The sequence below is a fragment of the Colobus angolensis genome, unplaced genomic scaffold, assembly GCF_000951035.1.
Source record: "Colobus angolensis palliatus isolate OR3802 unplaced genomic scaffold, Cang.pa_1.0 Scaffold61, whole genome shotgun sequence".
Lineage (NCBI taxonomy): Eukaryota > Metazoa > Chordata > Mammalia > Primates > Cercopithecidae > Colobus > Colobus angolensis.
The window spans coordinates 8,464,698-8,485,075 of record NW_012119710.1 but is presented as its reverse complement, the minus strand read 5'-3'; the positions used below and the strand labels follow the sequence as shown (position 1 = coordinate 8,485,075).

The following is a 20,378-nucleotide window of genomic DNA, read 5'->3' as shown; positions in this document are numbered from 1 at the left end:
TGTGAGGAGTATGTGTAATGTGGCTGCAGCTGGAGGGGACACTAGGGAGTTGGGTTAGGCCAGATTTGAAAAACACATATTGGTCATGTTCCAGAATTTGATATTTATCTTTTGAACAAAGAAAACTCGAATATGGACTTTAACAAGAAAAAACCATTTATTAAGATATGGACTTTTGCATTGTATTGGCTTTATGAAAGGTATCTTGGCATGAGATTTACATTTTAAATTTGCTTCTTATGTAATAACCTTATTGTGAATTTCTTTTATTGAAAACTCAAAATCCTTTTTGAATACAGTTGGAATCTACATTGTAATCAATGGGTCAGTAAATATTATGCCACACTGATGCTTGGTGTCACTGTCATGGGCTGACTCATGCTGCAGGGTTTTGCTGGAGTGGTCCCGCTTAATATTTCTTCTCAATAATTCTCTATATCTTCAAAAAGATTCCCTTCGCAAGGGTAAGATTCCCTACCTTGCCAAAATATCCAGTCCTATGTCAGTAATTAGCCTGACTGCAATTTTTGAAAGACAGATTTTAGTAGGTAAAACGCACAATTGCTCCTGATTTTTTACAAACAAGGAAACAAAAGCTATTTTACACCCTGGCAGAATACATTTTTTGTTAATCCTTCCTTTTTTTGATACCAAAAAAAAGAAAATATTACTCACCAGGCCTTTTGTAGTTCTAATTCCTGCTGCAATTGACAAGGATCCTGAAATAATAAACTAAAAATGAGAGAAAAAATGAAGGTAAAAAACTTTAAACCAGTATTGGGAGTCATAACTTACTAAACTTAATTCTAAATTAGATAGGTGTGTTAATCAGATCAATTATCTTAGGCAAAACCACAATGGTTTGCACATTGTTTTCCCTTTTCCCAGAAAGAACAGAGAAATTATACCAGATAAAACCATGGGAGAATTTATCAAGGTTTTCAAATAATGTCTAACTGAAATGATACTAAACCTGTTTGAGGGCACTAGGAGATAAAGTTTCCAAACTTATGATACAAAGTAATTCTTACACGGTACCAAAATTGATGATGATATTTAAACAAAAAATACACTAAAATTATTCTCGTTTAGAGTATTTTTAAAGTTATAAGTAAAATAGTAGCAAAAAAGGTAAATTCCCAATTAGATGTTGACTAGAATATACTAGTTCATTTGATTCCATCAATAAGGCAATTATTTTTTATTTAGCTAAAATAGCTAGTCAAGTTGGTTAGACTCTCTGCTTTACAGTATTCAACTGTTGGAATTTTTTATTTGCTTTTCAAATTTGATTTCAGATTATTCAAAAATCATATTATAATATTAAAAAATACTGAACTAATAAAAAGTTCAATAACTTTATTTAACTAACTTCCAAATACCCAGACATACAGATGATTCATGTTCTCTAAATCACCACTGGAATGAAAACGCTAGAGGGAATCACCCATCACATGATGTGAAATACATCATGAACGTTTGGGATATTCCTTCAGCTCTACAAACATTTTTTAACTTTGAAATATTCTAATTTATACAAGTAATGAATTTAAGAAAAAATTGCATGCTAATTGCTATTCACATTTACAGTGTTGATAGGACAGGACATTTAATACAGTTCAACATTATTAGTAACTGCAACATTACTGGTAAAATATGAAGAATTATAATTTCTGTAACATGATAGAAATCTGTCTTGGTCTAAGTGTCTTTAATTATATTTAATGAAAAAAAAGTAGGACCATTTCATTAAAGTCAAAATTAAGATAAAGATGCTGACTATTATGTAATACTATTCTGAGTATATTTACCAAAATAATTATATAAGAAAAATAGTTGGAATAAATGGTTAAAACTATTCTTCTGTAATTTAAGTGCAAACAATATATATTGCAAACATTCAAGAATATGAACTAAAAATTACCATAAATTACTTTAAAAATTCAATAAGGCACCTTGGAAAAACATTCTTTACAGAAATTATATATACATGTTAGAAGTGTGTATGTATGTCTGTGTATTTGAAGATAGGATTGAATAAGAGGACTTCATTTACCATAGGAAAATATATGTATGTACTATCTCAGAGGAAAAAACAAGGAATGTGAAACATACAGGAACAGAACTGAAGAGGCCAAAATTAAGAGGAACTTGTGACTGGTTCTTGGTATTGGTGCTTATACTGTATAAAAGATTAGAAGGAGGCACTTTACAGATGAGGTATGGAAAAAAAGGTTGAAAGAATAATGGAAGGTAGCCGCAGAAAAGATTTCACCAATTAAGTAGAGGCTCATCTAATGGAACACCTACAAGAATCTGAGTGATGTCTCAGTGGACAAATGGCTCCTGCAGTTCCTGTTAATCTGCTGAACATATGTGGAAGGCTTGCACCATGTAAGCTGGTTTTTAATGTGATCTTGAAAAGGAAATGGAAATAAAAGCAGAAAACTAAGTGGTTAGATGTATGCAATTCTGAAAATACACTGACCCTATTTGAATCTTCGTCCCTGTACCAAACAGTTGTGATCTTGGGTTAGTTACTTAGCCTCTCTTCATCCATAAAATGATGATAATGAAAAATCAGAAGTTTGTAGTGATTGTTTGAAATGAAACTGCACATATAAAGCACTTAGTAGAGTATCCACATGATAGTAAGAGCTCTTATTAAGAGCTGTTATTGGCATTAGTATTTTTAGATATATGAAGTATTGTGCAACTTTCTAAAAGTAAAGCACAGCTTTACTGTTCTTCCAATCTTGCACTTCTGCTGTAAATAGGTGAAGGGGAGCAAAAAGCAAGCTCTACTATAAAACTCTAAACTATTTCATTCTTCGTTTTAGAAATAAATGGAAACCCTGCAATGCTAGAATAGATTCCCTGATTCTAACGTAAACTCAACTTATAAATTTTATTTTTCTCTCATCAATGGATAAAACTTGGTATTTTATTCTCAGTTTTACTCTCAATTTGCATTAAAACTATCTTGTGTTTTATCTTGGGAGAAGGTTTTTTAATTTAATAATAGTTATAATTAATTTAATATGAATTATAATAATTATAGTTATTTTTATTGAATTTATGAAATAAAATATATCAAATAACATTTTCATTTTCTAAGGTAACAATTTCCTGAGTTTCAATAGTCAATAGACTAGATATGAGAAACTGCTTGTGTACCAGCCACATCTCCTCTTCCTCCTTGCTAAGCAAACCATTGTTTTGTTCAGTTTCTCATGAGCTAAAGGTAGAGTAGGCTCCTCCTCCCAGCTACAGAGGTAAATCTTGATTAGTCCAAGCCAATAATGGCAAGTTCGTTGTCCTTACTGACAACTGATTTGGGAATATGTATATAAAATATTTACCAAAAGTTGGATGTGTCAACCATCTCCCCTCTGATATCATTGGCTAGCAATCCTTGATGAAATCCTTGCACCACTGAATGAAGCAATCCTAGAAATGACAAGCCACTAATCTTGTTGTGAACTAATCAGTGCTTTCAATGTTTAAGCCATTCTGGTTTGGGTCTTTGGCAATGTGCTGCTGTAGTATATCTAACGGATATATCTAAATATTTAATCTACCTAGATTTAATATTATACTATCAGTAGTACTTTAAATATGAGAAAATTGAGTAAGAAATGGTCAGATACCACTCTCAGATTTACAGAATTACAAGATACAGTTAGAATAGGATTCCAAAGATCAGGGTATTGACAACTGCTTTATGTTATCTTCAATTATATCAAAAGATACTCTACTCACCATCACCGACCCCCAAATTGTGTACCCGATATACACGGAAATAGGGTAATGTCCATAAGCACTAAATGCAACGCACATCATTGTTATTCCCATGCTAAGGCTCATCAGGGCAATCAGAATCTGCACAACCTAGAAATGATGAAAAAAATAAAAACTGATTATCCACCACAAAAATAGTGCTTCTGCCACTCCCTTTCCAATCACTAAGCTATCCTTATTCTCCTTCATTTGATCTAGTCATACGACCTTCTTAGTATTCTCTTATCACTCTTTTTTCACATAAATAACCGTGAATATGATCTTACCAATATTACCTCTCGGGATGTCTATCATTGCCAGTAATTTCAAGGTTAAGAGGAGTATGCCAGAACCAGCCCAGAGTTGCTTTTCTGATACCTATGATGTTACTTTTACCACAACTATTTCTCTCTCTTTATCATGAGCTCAGAGAAGTGGCCTAGGAATTAGAAAGCAATTATTGTAGCAAGGAGAAGTAACCTGAAGAAAGGAGAGTATATACAGGGGAAGAAAACAAGAAGAGCAAATATGATATTTTCTTGAAGTCTGGAGTATGAGGACATGAGTATGAGTACCCAGGGATCTAAACATAGCAGAGTAAGAGTACCATTATCCCATGGCATTCCAAAGGATCAAAAATATTTCAACAACTTATCAAAATTTATGGGATGTAGTGAAAGCAATGCTTAGAGGAAGATTTATAACATTGAATGAATATATTAAAAAATCATGATCTAAAACCAATCTCCTGAGAGTCTACCTTAAGAAACTAGAAAAAGAAGAGCAAATTAAACTCCAAATAAGCAGAAGAAAAACTATAATAGAAATTAGAACAGAAATCATAAAATTGAAAATAGGACATGAATAGACAAAATCAATAAAATCCAAAGCAGTTTTTAAAAATATATGTATGTATAAATGAAATAAAATAAAATATAAACATCTCTATCCAGGCTAAGAAAAAGAGAGAGGACAAAAATTACTAACATAAATGAAAGAAGGAACATCACTACAGTTCCCATAGAAATTAAAAGGATAATAAAAGAATGTTATGAACAATTCTACGCCCACAGTTTGATAGCCTTGATAAAATGGATAACTCCTTAAAGACAATTTGTCAAAACTCACACAAGAAGGAGACGCTCTGAATATGTCTATAATTATTAAATAAATTAATCAATAATTAATAAATTTCCAAAACAGAAAGCATCAGACCTAGAAGGGCTCAGTGGTGAATTCTACCAGACACTTAAGAAATAAATTATACCAATTATTTACAGAAAATAGAAACAGAGGAAATACTCCTTAGCTAATTCTATGAAGCTAGCACTACCGTCTACCAAAAAACCATGCAAAAACATTACAAGAAAACTACAGACCAACATCTTTGATGAACAAATATACAAAAATCCTCAACAAAATATTTGCAAACTAAATCTAGCAATGCATTAAAAAAATTGTGTAGCATCACCACTTGGGATTTATCCCAGGTATGCAAGTCTGACTATACATTGAAAAACCGATTAATGTATTCATCACATCAACAGGCTAAAGAAGAGAAATCACATGATTGTATTAACAGATGCAGAAAAAATATTGAACAAAATCCAATGCCTGTTTATTATAAAAACACTTGAAAAACCTATCAATAGAGGAGAACTTCTTCAGGTTGATAAAGAATATTTATAAAAACCTACAGCGAACTTCATACTTAATGGAGAAACTCAAAGTTTACTCACTAAGATCAGGAACAAGGCAGGGATGAGCCCTGTCACTACTCCTTTTAACATTGTACTGGAAGTCATAACAGAAACAGTAAGACACAAAAAGGAAATAAAGGTATATAGATTGGTCAGGGAAAAATAAAACTGCCTTGTTCCCAAAAGACATGATGTCTGTGTAGAAAATCTGAAAGAAGCAACCAAAAACTCCTGGAACTAACAAATGATTATATTAGGCTTATAGTATACAAGATTAATACATAAGAGACAATTACTTTCTTATGTACTTATAATGAATAAGTGAAATTTGAAATTAAAAACAATGCCATTTAAATTAGCACTTCTAAAAATTAAATATTTAGGTATTGGTATTTGGTATTTGTTAGGTGTAAATCTAACAAAATATGTACAAAATCTATAAGAAACTACAAGCTTTGATAAAATAATTAACTAAGTAAATGGAGAGATATTCCATGTCTACAGATAGGAAGACTCAACATTGTCAAAATGTTAGTTCTTCCCAACTTGATCAGTAGATTTAATGCAATCCCCATTAAAACCCTAGCAAGTTATTTTGTATATATTGATAAACTGACTCTAAAATTTATAAGGAATGGCCAAAAAGCTTAGAATAGCAAACATGATCTTGAAGAAGAAGAAGAAGAAGAAGAAGAAGGAGTTTTAAGACTAATACTACCCAATTTTAGGACATACTATAAATCAGGGCTGTGTGGTATTAGCAAAGAAATGACAAATAGATCAATGTAATAGAGTAGAAAGCCTAGAGATAGCCACACAAATATAGTCAAGTGATCTTTGGTAATGAGCCAAAGTAATACAATGAAAGGAAAAGATAGTCTTTTAAAAAAATAGTACTTAAAACTTGATATCCATAAGTAAAAATAAAACTTAGACACATACCTTTTATCTTTCATAAAAATTAACTCAAAATGAATCACAGACATAAATATTAAACTAAAAACTATAAAACTCCTAACAGAACATAGGCCGAAATCTAGATGACCTTGGGTTTGGTGATGAATTTGTCAATACAATACCAAAGGCACAAACCATGAAATACAGAATAAATCATCTTAATTTTCTTAAAATTAAAACATTCTGCTCTGCAGAAGACATTGTCAAGAGATGAAAAGACAAATCAGATTGGGAGAAGATATTTGCAAGAGTCATATCTGACAAAGGATCGTTATCCAAAATATACAACAAACTTAGAACTTAACAATAAGAACATAAATGTCCTCGTTTAAAAATGTGCCAAAGAATTTAACAAGACACCTTATGAAAGAAGATATAGAGATGGTAAAGAGACGTGTGTAAAGATGGTCCACATCTTATGTCACAAGGGAAATGCAAATTAAAATGATAATGAGAGTCCACTAGCACCTGTTAGAATGGTAAAAATTCAGAACACTGACACTACCAAGTGCTGGAGGTTATGTAGAACAGCAGGAACTCATTGAGTGTTGATTGAAATATTCAAAATGGCAAAGTCACATGGAAGACAGTATGGCAGTTTCTTACAAAACTAAACATACTATTACCTACAATATAGTAATCATACTTACCCAAATAAGTTGAAAACTTATATCCACACATAACCTGCCACACAGATATTTATAGCAATGTTACTCCTAATAGCCAAAGTTTGGAAGCCATCAAGATGTCCTTTGTAGGTGAATGCATAAATAAACTGTGGTACCTCTAGACAATGAAATATTATTCAGTACTAAAAGTAAATGAACTATCAAGTCATAAGAAAACATGGAGGAAATTTAAATGCATGTTTTTAGGTGAAGGAATGCAACCTAAAAAAAAAAAAAAACAACACCTATTGTACAATTCCAGCTGTTTGACTTTCTGGAAAAGGCAAACTATGAAGACAATAAAAGATTAGTGGTTGCCAGGGATTAGTGGGATACTATATGATACTATAAAGGTAGATTCCTGTCGCTATACCTTTGTTAAAACTCATAGAACACACAACACAGAGAATGAATCCCATTGTGATTTGTGTACTTTTAGTAATGATGCGTCAATGTAGTTCATCAGTTGGTACAAAGGTTACACTCTGGTGGGAGGCTGATAATTAAAAAGCTATGCATATGTGGGAGCAAGGGGCATATGGGATATACCTGTACTTTGCTCTCAATTTTTCTTTAAGCCTAAAACTTCTCTAAAACATACAGTATATTTTAAAATAATTATTCATACATTAAAAAATAAACCCACTTTGGGAGGCTGAGGTGGGCAGATCATGAGGTCAGGAGTTCGAGACCAGCCTGACCAACATAGTGAAACTCCGTCTCTATTAAAAATACAAAAATTAGCCGCGTGTGGTGGCTCATGCCTGTAATCCCTAACTACTCAGGAGGCTGAGGCAGGAGACTTGCTTGAACCCGGAAGATGGAGGTTGCAGTGAGCCGAGATTGTGCCACTGCACTCCAGCCTGGGTGACAGAGCGAGACTCCATCTCAAAAAGTAAAAATAAATGAATAAACCTAGTAAGTGCCAACATAAATAACATAGTTTATGAGAAATAGCTATATTTCCCCCACCCTCCAAAAAATGAATAATGTGAAAAAAGGATCCAAAATATCCACAGTGACATTTTCCCATTTGAAACTTGGGCTAGTGATAAACCTATATTTAATGTCCTTTCACCTGCCCTATTCTGTCCTTCTTTTAATCCTTCATTTCTTTTAGGCATGCTCATCTGAGACTCCAGATAAAAATGCTCAGAGAATAGATTTTTCATCCTCTGAGCAGGGGGCTAAGAAAAGGTGCCAGAAAGAAATAGTAGCAATATGCATCTGCCAGCTATTCAGGAAGGCCTATAAAGGGGACGTCAGCTAGTAGTGCATAGGTGGCCTTTTATTTTGCTGCTCTTCCATGCTGAGTTTAAATACAATTATCATGGATGACCCACAACCCTAGAATAGATCCGAAGTCGGTATATTTCAAATATAACTCAACTGGAAGCACGTTGTGAGAGAATACTATATAGTTTTTCAGATGAAGAGCGTGAAAAGTAAATACTGATGTTGCAAGGGTTGGCTTTTATATTATCAGGTTAGTGGGACAGTGTATTTGGCATTAGGTCTTATGAAGGGAATATGAGTTTACAACACTATTGGTCTTCCCCTAGATTTGCAACTTACCCCAAGGACTTTGGGTTCCCCCTTCAAGAACTTCTCTTGCAATCCTTTCCACAGATGTGAATGTGCGACAGCCATGTTTCCCAGCTGGGGCACACCAGGGCCAGCCCCTGGCATGGCCTGTTCCATTCCTTGCATGGTTGTCATGGCAGCAGAAAAGGTGCTACAATAAGAAATGTAATTTAGTATGATGTCCTGGAAATGACAAAGGAGGACGTGACACTTTGGGGCAGGTTCCTCCCTAAGGACAAAATCTGGTCTACATTCCCTTCCCATAGCATAATAGCTGTTAGAGCCAGGGAAGTGGAATAGGCAACACATTAAGGGTGGGGCAGAAACTAAATGTCATATGATATCAAGATGCTAGAAAGTCTGGCAGAGAGGGACATGTTGACAGAAGCGAGGTAAACCTGTTGGACCTCTAAAATTAGAGAAATTTATTTAAGTTCCATTCCAAGTCTGCTCAGATTTTATTTCTATTCCTCTTACTGCCTAATCCCTTGATTATAGCCACTTCCCCACGAAGGATTACTTTTTTTTTTTTTTTTTTTTTTTGAGATGAAGTATCGCTCTATTGCCAGGCTGGAATGCAGTGGTACGATCTCATCACACTTCAACCTTTGCCTCCTGTGTTCAAATGATTCTCCTGCCTCAGCCTCCTGAGTAGCTGTTACTACAGGCGCACGCCACCATGCACAACTAATTTTTGTATTTTTAGTAGAGACAGGGTTTCCCCATGTTGGCCAGGATGGTTTCGATCTCCTGCCCTCGTGATCTGCCCACCTTGGCCTCCCAAAGTGCTGGGATTACAGGCGTAAGCCACCGTGCCCGGCCAAAGGATTACTTTTATAATAGCAATAAAGTACACAAACTCATCTGCCTTCCAATTTATTGTATAGTATTGGATAGTTCCTCCTTTTCTAATCAGAGCACAGTTAAATTCACAGGGCTGAAAAATCTTCCTATGTTCATCCTTGCTGAGAGTGACTTATGTAACCTTGTATTTTGTCCCACAAACTTTGAAATTTGGTAATGAAACTAATGGCTCTGAGTCATATTCTTGGCACCACAAATCTAAATCTCTTGTCCTATTACATTGCTTTAAATCCTAACTTGCTGGTACACAGCAAGGACCCATCAAATCATTTTTTGAGAATCTAAGCACAAACATATTACCCTTATACTTCTTTCTGTCCTCAATGTAATAACTCCAACCAAGTCATGTCGAGATATGTTAAAGTCACATGGAAATTTTTATCTATGTATTTGAATTCATATTCAGGTGTTTCATGATCCACTTCCATAAATTTTTAGGGAAATGAAGCTTGCTAATATCCTTCAAGTAATAGTTAATTTTGATATCATTTATGCTTCATTGAACCCCTATAAAAGTCTCAAGTTTGGAGATGTGTGCCCTTTTATTGGTAACATAAATGAAAAAAAAATTGTTGTACTCCAAATTTACTATGGTGAGAAAAAAATTAAGATTTCTCTGAAAAAATTATCATCTTATATTTATTTTTAATACATCAAAGGAAATAAGTTATTAACTATCTAACAATAAAACTGATTAAAGTCAGAAGAAGGAGGGTGAATTTCAGAGGAAGAGGAGAAAAGTTAAAATGAAAAGATTAATCATTTAGAACATGAATTTAACTTTAGTAATATATATACTTAAAATTATGAAAAATAGTAAAATTAAAAGTACAAAATTACAAATTATAAAATAAGTATTTCTTTTAAAAAAGAAAGACAAATATAATAAATAAGAAATATATAATGTAAATATGACTGAAGTAGTTAAGATAAGGAATTAAATATAAGAATGTAACCAAAAAGTCAATGTTCTTATTCTTATCACTTTTAGAAAAGTTCCGAAAACAATTTGGACAAACAGAATTAGAACTCCACTTTTTTTATGAAAGTGTGAAACAACTAACATTTCTATAAATCAGGTGAAATGAGTGTTAAAAACAAAGATTACATGAGGATATATTTGGAGAGAAGTATAGCGAGAGTATGAAAGAAACGGGATACCATGGCCACAGATTTCAGAGTATACTTATCAAAGATGAGAGGCCCCCTGAGATGTACAACATAAATTATTGTTTACAATCCTGGGAATTAAATACATCAGTTGATAACTGTCACTTCCCTGGAAAAGTAGAGTTCTGAGAATCATCAAAGTCAGTAGTAAAGGAGAAATCCCACCAAAAAGCCACATATTTAGAAAGCAATCAGTCTCTGAATAAGTCCTACATTGGAGTCCATAAAGAAGGAAGTAGATATCCTTGACACAAGCCTCCAAGAAGTCCCACAGATTAGGAGCACCTGTTTATATATCAAATATAGAATATGTAAAGAGTACAGATAATTTATTTAAATGAAAATTAAATCACAAAAATGAAGTCAAAGATAAAGCACATAGAGTGACAGGACATATTTGGAACATAATCTCAAATAAATTTCAAATATAAAATAGTGTTGACAGAAAACAATTGGTCAATGTGTTAAATAACAAGGAATAGCTGAAAATAGAATTAGTCAACTGGAAGAAAAATTTGAAGAAATCACCAAGAATTCTGTAGAGAAACAAGAAAATGGTCGTAATAGAAGAGAGGTTAAAAGATTAGAAGTGTAGAATTAAAAGGTCTAGAATATGTCTGATTAGAATTCTAAAGAGTGTCACCAGGAACACCAACTAGAAGTTCCTAACCCTCATCATCATCAATACACACACACACACACACACACACACACACACACTCCCCAAAACAATGAATAAATAACTGCATTCCAACCAAAATAATTAAAGAAGAGCACTTGAAAACACCAAAGGAGTAGCAGAAATCTTGTGGATCAGAGAAACCCAGGATGGCTGCATGAAGAAGGAGATAAAACACCTTTCTTCCACCACCTTTCCCCCAGTTAGGACCAGCTCTGAGTCAGGAGGGCCTTCTTCCTGCAGGGAAAAGGTAAGTGAGAGGACCTCAGCAGCTCCCATCAACACCATGGACACCTGTAATCTTACTACTGGAGAAACTTTAGAGTCTTCACAGGCTCTGAATTCAGCTGATGGAGCTACCTGAAGTCCACATGTCTGTCTTATTCCAGAGGAGGCCTCCATGGCCTGAACTGCTACTATACTGCCCCTTCTTGGAAGTGAATCACTGCTAGAGTGCATTCTGCTTCAGGAATGAGTAGCCATTTGCACCCCTCTATCTCTGAGGCTTAACCACCACTATACCACACACACCTGGTAGCCATACCTAAGCCAAACTGCTGCTGTCCACTCTCTACCTGCCGAGGCCAGGCTGCCATGGAACTGCTCCATACCCCCATCTTAGTCGCTGGTGCATTCTGCACCTCCAAACTCAAGCTGAAACTGTGTCCCACTCTCTGAGGACACATAGCTTTGATTGAGCTGTGTCACCCAACAATCCAGGCAAAATAACTGCAGTGCCCCACCTCCCTGGAACTGACTAATTCCCTGGAGTCCAAGCTTCTGAGAAACCCTGGCTCTCCAGGGGGTCATTTCTATACGGCTTCAAAAAACCCAATGATGAAGCCACAGACAGGCCTAGTCATTCCTGAGGCCTTGCTGCTACTACATCCAGCCTTACACAGTCTGGGATATTGCCATGCCCTAACATCTCAGGGTCTAGAGTTACCACTATGTGGCACTCCGTCCCCCATGGTTGGAGTTGCTGCAGTGCCCTATTGGCTCTGGAACCAAAATTTCTACTGTAACCTGCTCCCTAGAGCTCAAGCCTCCAGAGCACCCCTCTTGCCCTGGAGCCATGCTGGTGTCGTACACTGACCCCAGAATCAGTAACTGTTCCATCCCTGCCCCATGGGCTTGAGTTGCTGAGGTATGCCTCAGAGTCACAGCCTCATCTTTGTGGGTAATCTGCATCCACCCATGCCTCGGTGAGTGAACCTCTGCCACAGTAGTTTTGCAAGACCCTGAGCCTAGGACCCCAGCTCCACAGCCACTATTATAGTGCAAAAAGTACAAGCTGTCAACCTCGATGGCAACCATGTGGTGTTACAGGCTCACAGACTGCAAGGGCTGTAGGGGCATGGCTTTCTCCACCTAGGATCGAAGGATGTCACAAACAGCTATAGGAGTGGGATCACTTCAAAGAGCCTCCATCAGGGCAATGCTGAGTGGAAATATGGGGTCAGAGCCAACACAGAGAGTCACAGTTAGGAATATGCCTGGTGGAGCCATGGGAGTGAGGCTACCTTTCAGATCTCAGAACTATAGGACCACTAGCATGCAACTCCAACCTAACAGAGGTGAAGCACGGACTGAGCCCAGCAAAGATATGCAAGCAGGGCTGTCTGAGGGCCCCAGTCAGCATTCCCAGGATTCAGGACATGGAGTCAAAGGAAATTATTCTCCAGATTTAAAGCTTAATGCTGTTTTCTCTGTTGGGTTTTGGACTCACTTGAAACCAGTTATGCCTTTTTCTGGCCTAGTTCTTTCTTTTGAACTGAGAGAGTCTATTCTGTACCTGTCCCACCATTATATTTTGAAGACAAATCACTTGTTTTGATTTCACAGGCTGACAGCTGGAAACATTTGCCTCCCGATAAATCATACTTTGAGTCTCATCCGTATCTGCTTCTGATGTGACTCTGGACTTAGGACTTTAGAGTCGATGCTGGAATGGGTAAAAACTTTGAGTCTATTGAGACAGAATTATTGCATCTTGTATGTGAGAAGAACATGAGTTTTGGAGGGCTGTGGATGAAATGCCCCTCTAAAACTCATGTGACAACTTAACTGCCATTGTAACAATATTAAGAGGTGGAACCTTCCAGAGGTAATTCAAGAGGTAATTACATCGGGACACCCCTGCCTGCATGAATGGATGAATGTTGTTATCATTGGAGAGGGTTAGTTATCACAGGAGTGGACTCCTGATAAAAGAATAAATTTGGCCCCATCTTTCTCTCTGCTTTGTACGTTCACTTCCACCTTCCTTCATGGGATTACCCTCACCAGAGGTTTGCACCATGCATGCCCTTAGACTTCCCAGCCTCTAGAGCTATACGTGAAATACAATTTTATAGTAAATTACCCAGTCTTCAATGGTCTTTTACAGCAGTAGAAAACAAAGATACCAAAAATTTAGTTTCGTGGGAGGACAGTACAAGTCTAGAGTTCTTGTTTCAATAAACATTGTTACTGTCACCATAAAATAGTCAATTTATATAACTATGAGATGTTTTATGTAAGCCTAATGATGACTACAAGGCAAAGAACTACAGCAGATACACAAATGTTAAAGAACTCAAAACTTAGCACTTCATAAAATTACCAAATCACAAAGGTAGACAAGATAGCAAGAAAGAAACAAAGGTCTACAAAAACAACCTCCCCCAAATAATAAAATGGCATGAGGAAATCCTTATCTATTAATGCTAACGTTAAACACAAATGAATTAAATTCTTTGAACAAAAGTCATTGAGTGGCTGGAAAATTTTTAAAAAACATCTAATTAGATGCTGTAAGAGACTCACTTTAGCCTTAAGAAGAAACATAGGCTGAAAGTTAAGGGATGGACTATTCCATGCAAATAGTAGCCTAAAGAGAATAATTATCCATACTTAGGTCACGTAAAATAAACTTCAAGTCAAAAACTGTCAAAAGAGGCAAAGAAGGTCATCATTTCATGATTGACTGAGCATAGAAGGTGGGTAATAGAAATCATTAATAACAAACTACCAGACTTTTTTGAGACAGGGTCTCACTCTGTTGCCCAGGCTGGAGTACACTGGCACTATCACGGCTCACTGCAGCCTCGCATTCAGCCACCTGAGTAGCTGGGATTACAGGCATGTGCCACCACACCCAGCTAATTTTTGTATTTTTTGTAGAAATGGGGTTTTTCCGTGTTACCCAGGCTGGTCTCAAACTCCAGGGCTCAAGTGATCTTCCTGTCTCAGCCTCCTATAGTGCTTGGATTACAGGAGTGAGCCACCGTGCCCAAACTTAAACTTCCAGATTTTTAACACAGACAATGTAGTTAATTGCTGAGCCTTCCACCAAGAAAGGACACTTGCAGTCCCATAGCCCTCTTAGGGTTCCTGTTACATTTAGTTCTTGCCACTCTTGATTAGGGGCTGCTTGTAGGGTTCTGAAATAATTTCCACATACTTTTCCTGTGCCACCTTACTTTTTTGAAAGAGAAATTTTAAGGAAGGCTGACTATCTTCTATTTAGGTCTTCTAACATTTGAAATAAATATTACCTCTTCTCCCTTCTGGGACAGTTGGTAAATTGTCAATTTGTGGGCTTTAATCTCCAATGTTTAACAAAATTTGAGAGTACAAATTAGATTTAAGACCAAAAATAAGGCCTGCTATTTTTTTACCCCTTTGCTCCATATCTAAATTTTGTGTTCTGCTCAGAGGATGTTAAAGTGTGCATATAGGTCTGAATGTATCTACTCTATAGCATATAAATGTAACCCACCTCATAAACTCCATTATCATTCGAACAGAGACTGCAAGAGGAAGAGGAGAGCCTCTTGGTCCACCTCTGCATAGTCTTGTATCTAATTTGTTCCATGAGAGCAAAAGAAAGAGGACAGTCCTGACTCTTCTGACCAATCTTTGAGACAAACTGCAAAAGAGAGGAAGTGTCAACATCTGACAACATAGTACCATGAATAACATGCTCTCTCCAATTATATAGACCCCTCTTATCTGCTTTTCCACTTGCCCCAAGACAGGAGCAGGTTGGAGCAGGGTCATGACAGGAATAAAGTCCCTGTCTAGCATGCCTTTGAGTGGCAGGAAGTGTTAAAGGAAGTTTATGTTTTATACTTCAAGCCAGAAATAAGTAAATGATAGTAGGAATATCAATAGTAACAGTTAATATGTACTTAGCATTTATTAAGTGACATGCACTGGTTTAAATGTTTTGTATGTGTTATTTCATCATTAAATTCCCCTGAGAGATATACTCTATTATTCACAGGGCAGAATTATAGAAACACAAGATTAAGTAACTTGAGTAAACAGTGGCAGGGCCAACATTTAAATCCAGGTGCTGTAATTCCAGAACTCCTTTGCTTAAGGGGATCCACTACGCTAGTCTGGTGAATAGAAGATCTCTTTTGTTTGCACAAAAACTTGTACAATTAATTTTCTTAGCAGCATTATCTATAATAGCTAAAAGGAGGAAAGCACCCAATTTGGAATAAGTTAGGTACAAGACTATGTAGAGGTGGGCCAAGAGGCCTTCCTCTTCCTCTTGCAGTCTCTGCTGCAGTGATAATGGAATTTGGGAGGTGGGTTACATTTATATGCTATGGAGTAGGTATATTCAGACCTATATATACACTTAAGCACTCCCTGCACAGAACACAAAATTTAGATTTGGAGCATATGGCCAAAATAAAATAGGTCTTACTTTTGGTCTTACATTTATTCCACATCCTTAGATTTTGTTATACTTAGGGGAATTGTCCTTCTCTGGGCTTAATTTAAAGTCATTCTAATAAAACCCAGAAACTGACAATTTACCTACTTGTTCCAGAAGGGAGAAGAGGTAACTTTTATTTCAAACCTTAGAAGGCCTAAATAGAAGACATCCAGTCTTCCTCAAAATTTCTCTTTCAAAAAAGTAAGGTGGTGCAAGGAACAGTATGTGGAGATTATTTCAGAGCCCTGCAAGTAGTCCCTAATCAAGAGTGGCAAGAGCTAAAGGGAACAGGAACCCTAATGCTATGGGAGTGCAAGTGTCCTTTCTTGGTGGAAGGCCCAGCAATTAACTACACTATCCATGTTAAAAATCTGGAAGTTTAAAGTCGGGCATTGTGACTCACTCCTGTAATCCCAGCACTATGGGAGACGAAGGTGGGAGGATTGTTGGAGCCCAGGAGTTCGAGATCAGACTGGGGAACATGGTGAAACCCCATCTCTACACAAAACACAAAAATTAGCCGGGTGTGGTGGTGGGCGCCTGTAATCCCAGCTACTCAGGAGGCCGAGGTCGAGGCTGGAGTAAGCCACAATGGTGCCAGTGTACTCCAGCCTGGGCAACACAGTGAGACCCTGTCTCAAAAATATCTGGTAGTTTGTCATTAGTTCCTTGTGTTGCCTACCCTCTATGTTCAATCAATCTCATTTTAATTCTACACAACCATTTCTCAACTCTGTGTATTTCTCTCGTCTTCTCAAGGCAAGCCATTATCCTATTTTCATCAGAAGTATTCGTTACAGCCTCTGAACGTTCCCTGTGTCCATCTGTGGCTTTGGATATTCAATCCACCCCTGATGTTGTAGCCAGAATGATCAAATATAAAATCAAGCGAGTCACCCTCCCCTTTAAAAGCCTTCTTTTACATTTCACCACCCTTAGCATAGAGTTAAAATTTTTAATGTTTATAACAAAACCTCTGCTACTTCAGCACAAATCTGTTGTTGTAGTCTTACCTCAAATCTCTCTCCTTTTAAGTTTTAAAGCCCCAAGTATATTTGACTTATTTAAGGTGTTCCAAAGAAGTGATTTCATTCTTATATTGAGACGTTTGCATATATTGAACCCATTTGCAGGAATGTTCCACCCCTCCTGTGACCACCTTGTAAGAACAAAAACAAACCCACCACATCATCTAATCTTCTCACACACGAACAGCATTGTATAGTCTCTATCTTCTCTCAGACTCTGTTCCCCCCACTTCCCCACCGTTGCCCACACGTGGATTACTCAACCTATGATGGTAACTAAGGGTTTAAGAAAGCTGTGTTATGGTCCTTCTACATTGCAAAAGTCAAAGTTATTTGGAAAGTGACTAAAGATGATTCTTCTTAGTCCATCTAAATGTGTACTTTATTCTTGTTTAATGTAAAAGAACCTCTGCCTCAATGTCTCAGGCACACGCACCTTCAGACTGAGAATTTAGGACATGTTGGGTCTGTCTTATCAAACACACTGGTGGTTCTCTCTCTGTGTTTAGTACCTCTCTGTCAAGACTGTAAGCTTCCTCGAGGGCAGAGCCATTATATCAAAGCAAAGCTTATAACTGACTCTTATGCTTTCCCATAATTCTTTGGTAACATAGGTCACGTTCTGGTCCTTCAAGGCTGGTGCTTTGTCATTCTAAGAAACTCTGGCCATAAATTCATATAACTGCCTCCTCTTTTTCCACCACAGAAATCCTTGTGTTAATTATCTACAGCCCGTAAAGTCCCCAAGGACAAAAACATTTGTTTACCATCCAGGGCTTAACTTCTCTCTATTCAATTTTTTTTAAACTGCTGAGAATATTGGATACATATGAGGGACATTTCTTCCGGGTTGGAGAAGAATTGAAACCTTGGTTTTGTCCCATCACCTGTATGCATCAGGCTCTTGGACAACTACAATGTCTTCCCCGCTCCCCAGATAAAGAGGTGAGGGAGGCCAGGCGTAGTGGCTCACGCCTGTAATCCCAGCACTTCGGGAGGCCGAGGCAGGCAGATCACAAGGTCAGGAGATGGAGACCATCCTGGCTAACTCGGTGAAACCCTGTGTCTACTAAAAATACAAAAAATTAGCCAGGCGCGGTGGCGGGCACCTGTAGTCCCAGCTACTTGGGAGGCTGAGGCAGGAGGAGGAGGCGGAGCTTGCAGTGAGCCGAGATGCGCCACTGCACTCCAGCCTGGGCGACAGAGCGAGACTCCGTCTCAACAACAACAACAACAACAACAAAAAGAGGTGAGGGAACCTAGACCACCCTTCCCTCTTTGGCTGCAGTCTCTTTGTGGATCAGCAGCACCACCAGTCTCTTGTTTCCTCATTTTTATGTCACCATCCCCTTCATGGGTCACAATCACAATCACAAGGAGGAGCATGAGGAGAGTGGTACACTCCCCTTTTTCTTGGCAAAATTATCAAATAGACTAGAAACCCAAAATGAGGCCTGAATCTGGATAGTTTTTAGGAGGATGATGGGGATGCAGAAATTGTGGCACGGGAAGTGAAAAGGCCTGGACTAGGAACCAAGAATTCTTTTTTGTTTGTTTGTTTGTTTGCTCCCAGCCCTTTTATTAACTTGTGTGATTCTGGGTACATTATTTCCCTTTTCTGGGTTTCATTTACTTCATCTGGGGAAAGATTACAATGGCCACGACTACTTACAAGCTTCTTTCTTATCCTAAGAATGCTAAAAGTCTACAAGGCATTTTTCATTAGTAGATTTTATCATGAGCAGCCTCAGTTTATTGCCTGGGTGCCCCATGAAGAGTGCCAAAGACCAGTGGAGAACTAGGTCAGGTTACAGCCCATCTAAATGTACAAGGCTGGGGACCCTGCCTGTGCCCTATTTCATGTACACCAAATTCTGCATGCAATACATCTGTTCTTAAATCCTGAATTATAAAAATAACCAGTCAGACACAGAGAATAAAGACCATGGAGGAAGGGCATTAACAATAGATGAGGTAACTAGTCAAAAGTTTAAAATATTGCTTTCAGTGTTTTGGTATTCTGAGGACTTAGGGGACAAAAGTAACTAAACAACCTTATGCAGCCTCCAATGTCAGCCTTGAGGAGGCTTTTCTAACTCCCATCAACTGTAGCAAAGACTGTTCTCATCCAACCACAACCCTCACCAAATGCACATTTAAAGGTGCACTCAACCCACCCCAACCCTGACTACCAGCTTGTGTCATGGGAACTGGCCTCATTTTTTTTCTCATTCCACTCCCAGAAATCCTAAACCCAGGAAGTAAACCAAACCATCAGCCCGAAAGCCTAGGAAGGCAAGTCCCTGGACCTACCTTTCTTCAGGCCTGCAATGTCTGCTGTAGGTCTGATGCTTGCAGGGCTCAGGGCAAGTTCCTCGAAGTTCTTTGGTCCAGACCCAGTCAGCTTCCACCACTCCACACCTCACTTAGTTTAAATCTGCATTCCTCTTCTAGCAGATGTTTGGAACCTTAAAGGCTGTGCTGAGAATTTCTGAGACACACAACTAGTTCCTCTTTTATATCGGAAGCATTAACTGATTTTGTGTTCCCAATATGGGTATGGATGCCTATTTTGAATTTTGCTGAAAAAGCAGTGGCTGCCTGATACAGTCTTTCCTATGAAAATAATACTACTAATTACTGTGGGTATCAGTGGTAGAGGATTTACTGTATGCAAGACCCTCTTCAAAGGTCATTATATACACAAGCTAAGTAAATGGTATTTTGTAAATACCCCCTTTCACAGTGTCACACATTTCCATAGTGCTCTATTACTATTTTATTAGGTTGAGCTACTATTACTATTTTATTAGGTTGGTGCAAAAGTAATTGCGGTTTTTGCCATTATTTTATGGCCAAAATCACAATTACTTTTGCATCAACCTTAACATACACAACTTAAATGTTTTATTTACATGAGTTTCCACCTTTAGAGATTCATCATGAGTGGCCATAAAATGGCAACAAGTTGGTTGTATGGCAATAAAACAACACGTTTCTAAGTGAAGGAAGCAGCTGGTACCATAGAACCAGCTGGCATTTGACTAAGATAAAACCAATGACAATCATTTCTTGCATGACCTTGTTAATCTCCTGAACCTACGATTCATTTATAAAATAATGTTTACTTTACATGGAGGAGGAAAGCAAAGTGGCGTGCAGTTTTCATTCATTCAGCATTTTCTTTTTTTTTTTTAATATTGTAGTGTTTTCCTTTTTCTTTTTCTTTTT

At 37.3% G+C, this 20,378-nt stretch overlaps 1 protein-coding gene across 3 annotated transcripts in view; it reads right to left on the bottom strand.

Annotated features, from left to right (window-relative positions):
- MS4A4A (membrane-spanning 4-domains, subfamily A, member 4A) overlaps nt 1–19,639 on the bottom strand; it is a 27,233-nt gene extending 7,594 nt beyond the window's left edge. Inside the window, exons 1-5 of one of the 3 annotated variants that reach the window (XM_011963524.1) lie at nt 19,461–19,636; nt 17,133–17,278; nt 8,681–8,840; nt 3,763–3,891; nt 676–732 (exon numbers count right to left, since the gene is read on the bottom strand). In XM_011963524.1, coding sequence (XP_011818914.1) covers nt 676–732; nt 3,763–3,891; nt 8,681–8,824 — 330 coding nt within the window. In that variant the 5' untranslated portion in view covers nt 8,825–8,840; nt 17,133–17,278; nt 19,461–19,636. Of the gene's footprint in view, nt 1–675; nt 733–3,762; nt 3,892–8,680; nt 8,841–17,132; nt 17,279–19,460 lie in introns of all 3 variants that reach the window. The other 2 variants (XM_011963523.1, XM_011963525.1) reach the window with 2 other exon arrangements.
- Nucleotides 19,640–20,378: the final 739 nt, after the last annotated feature.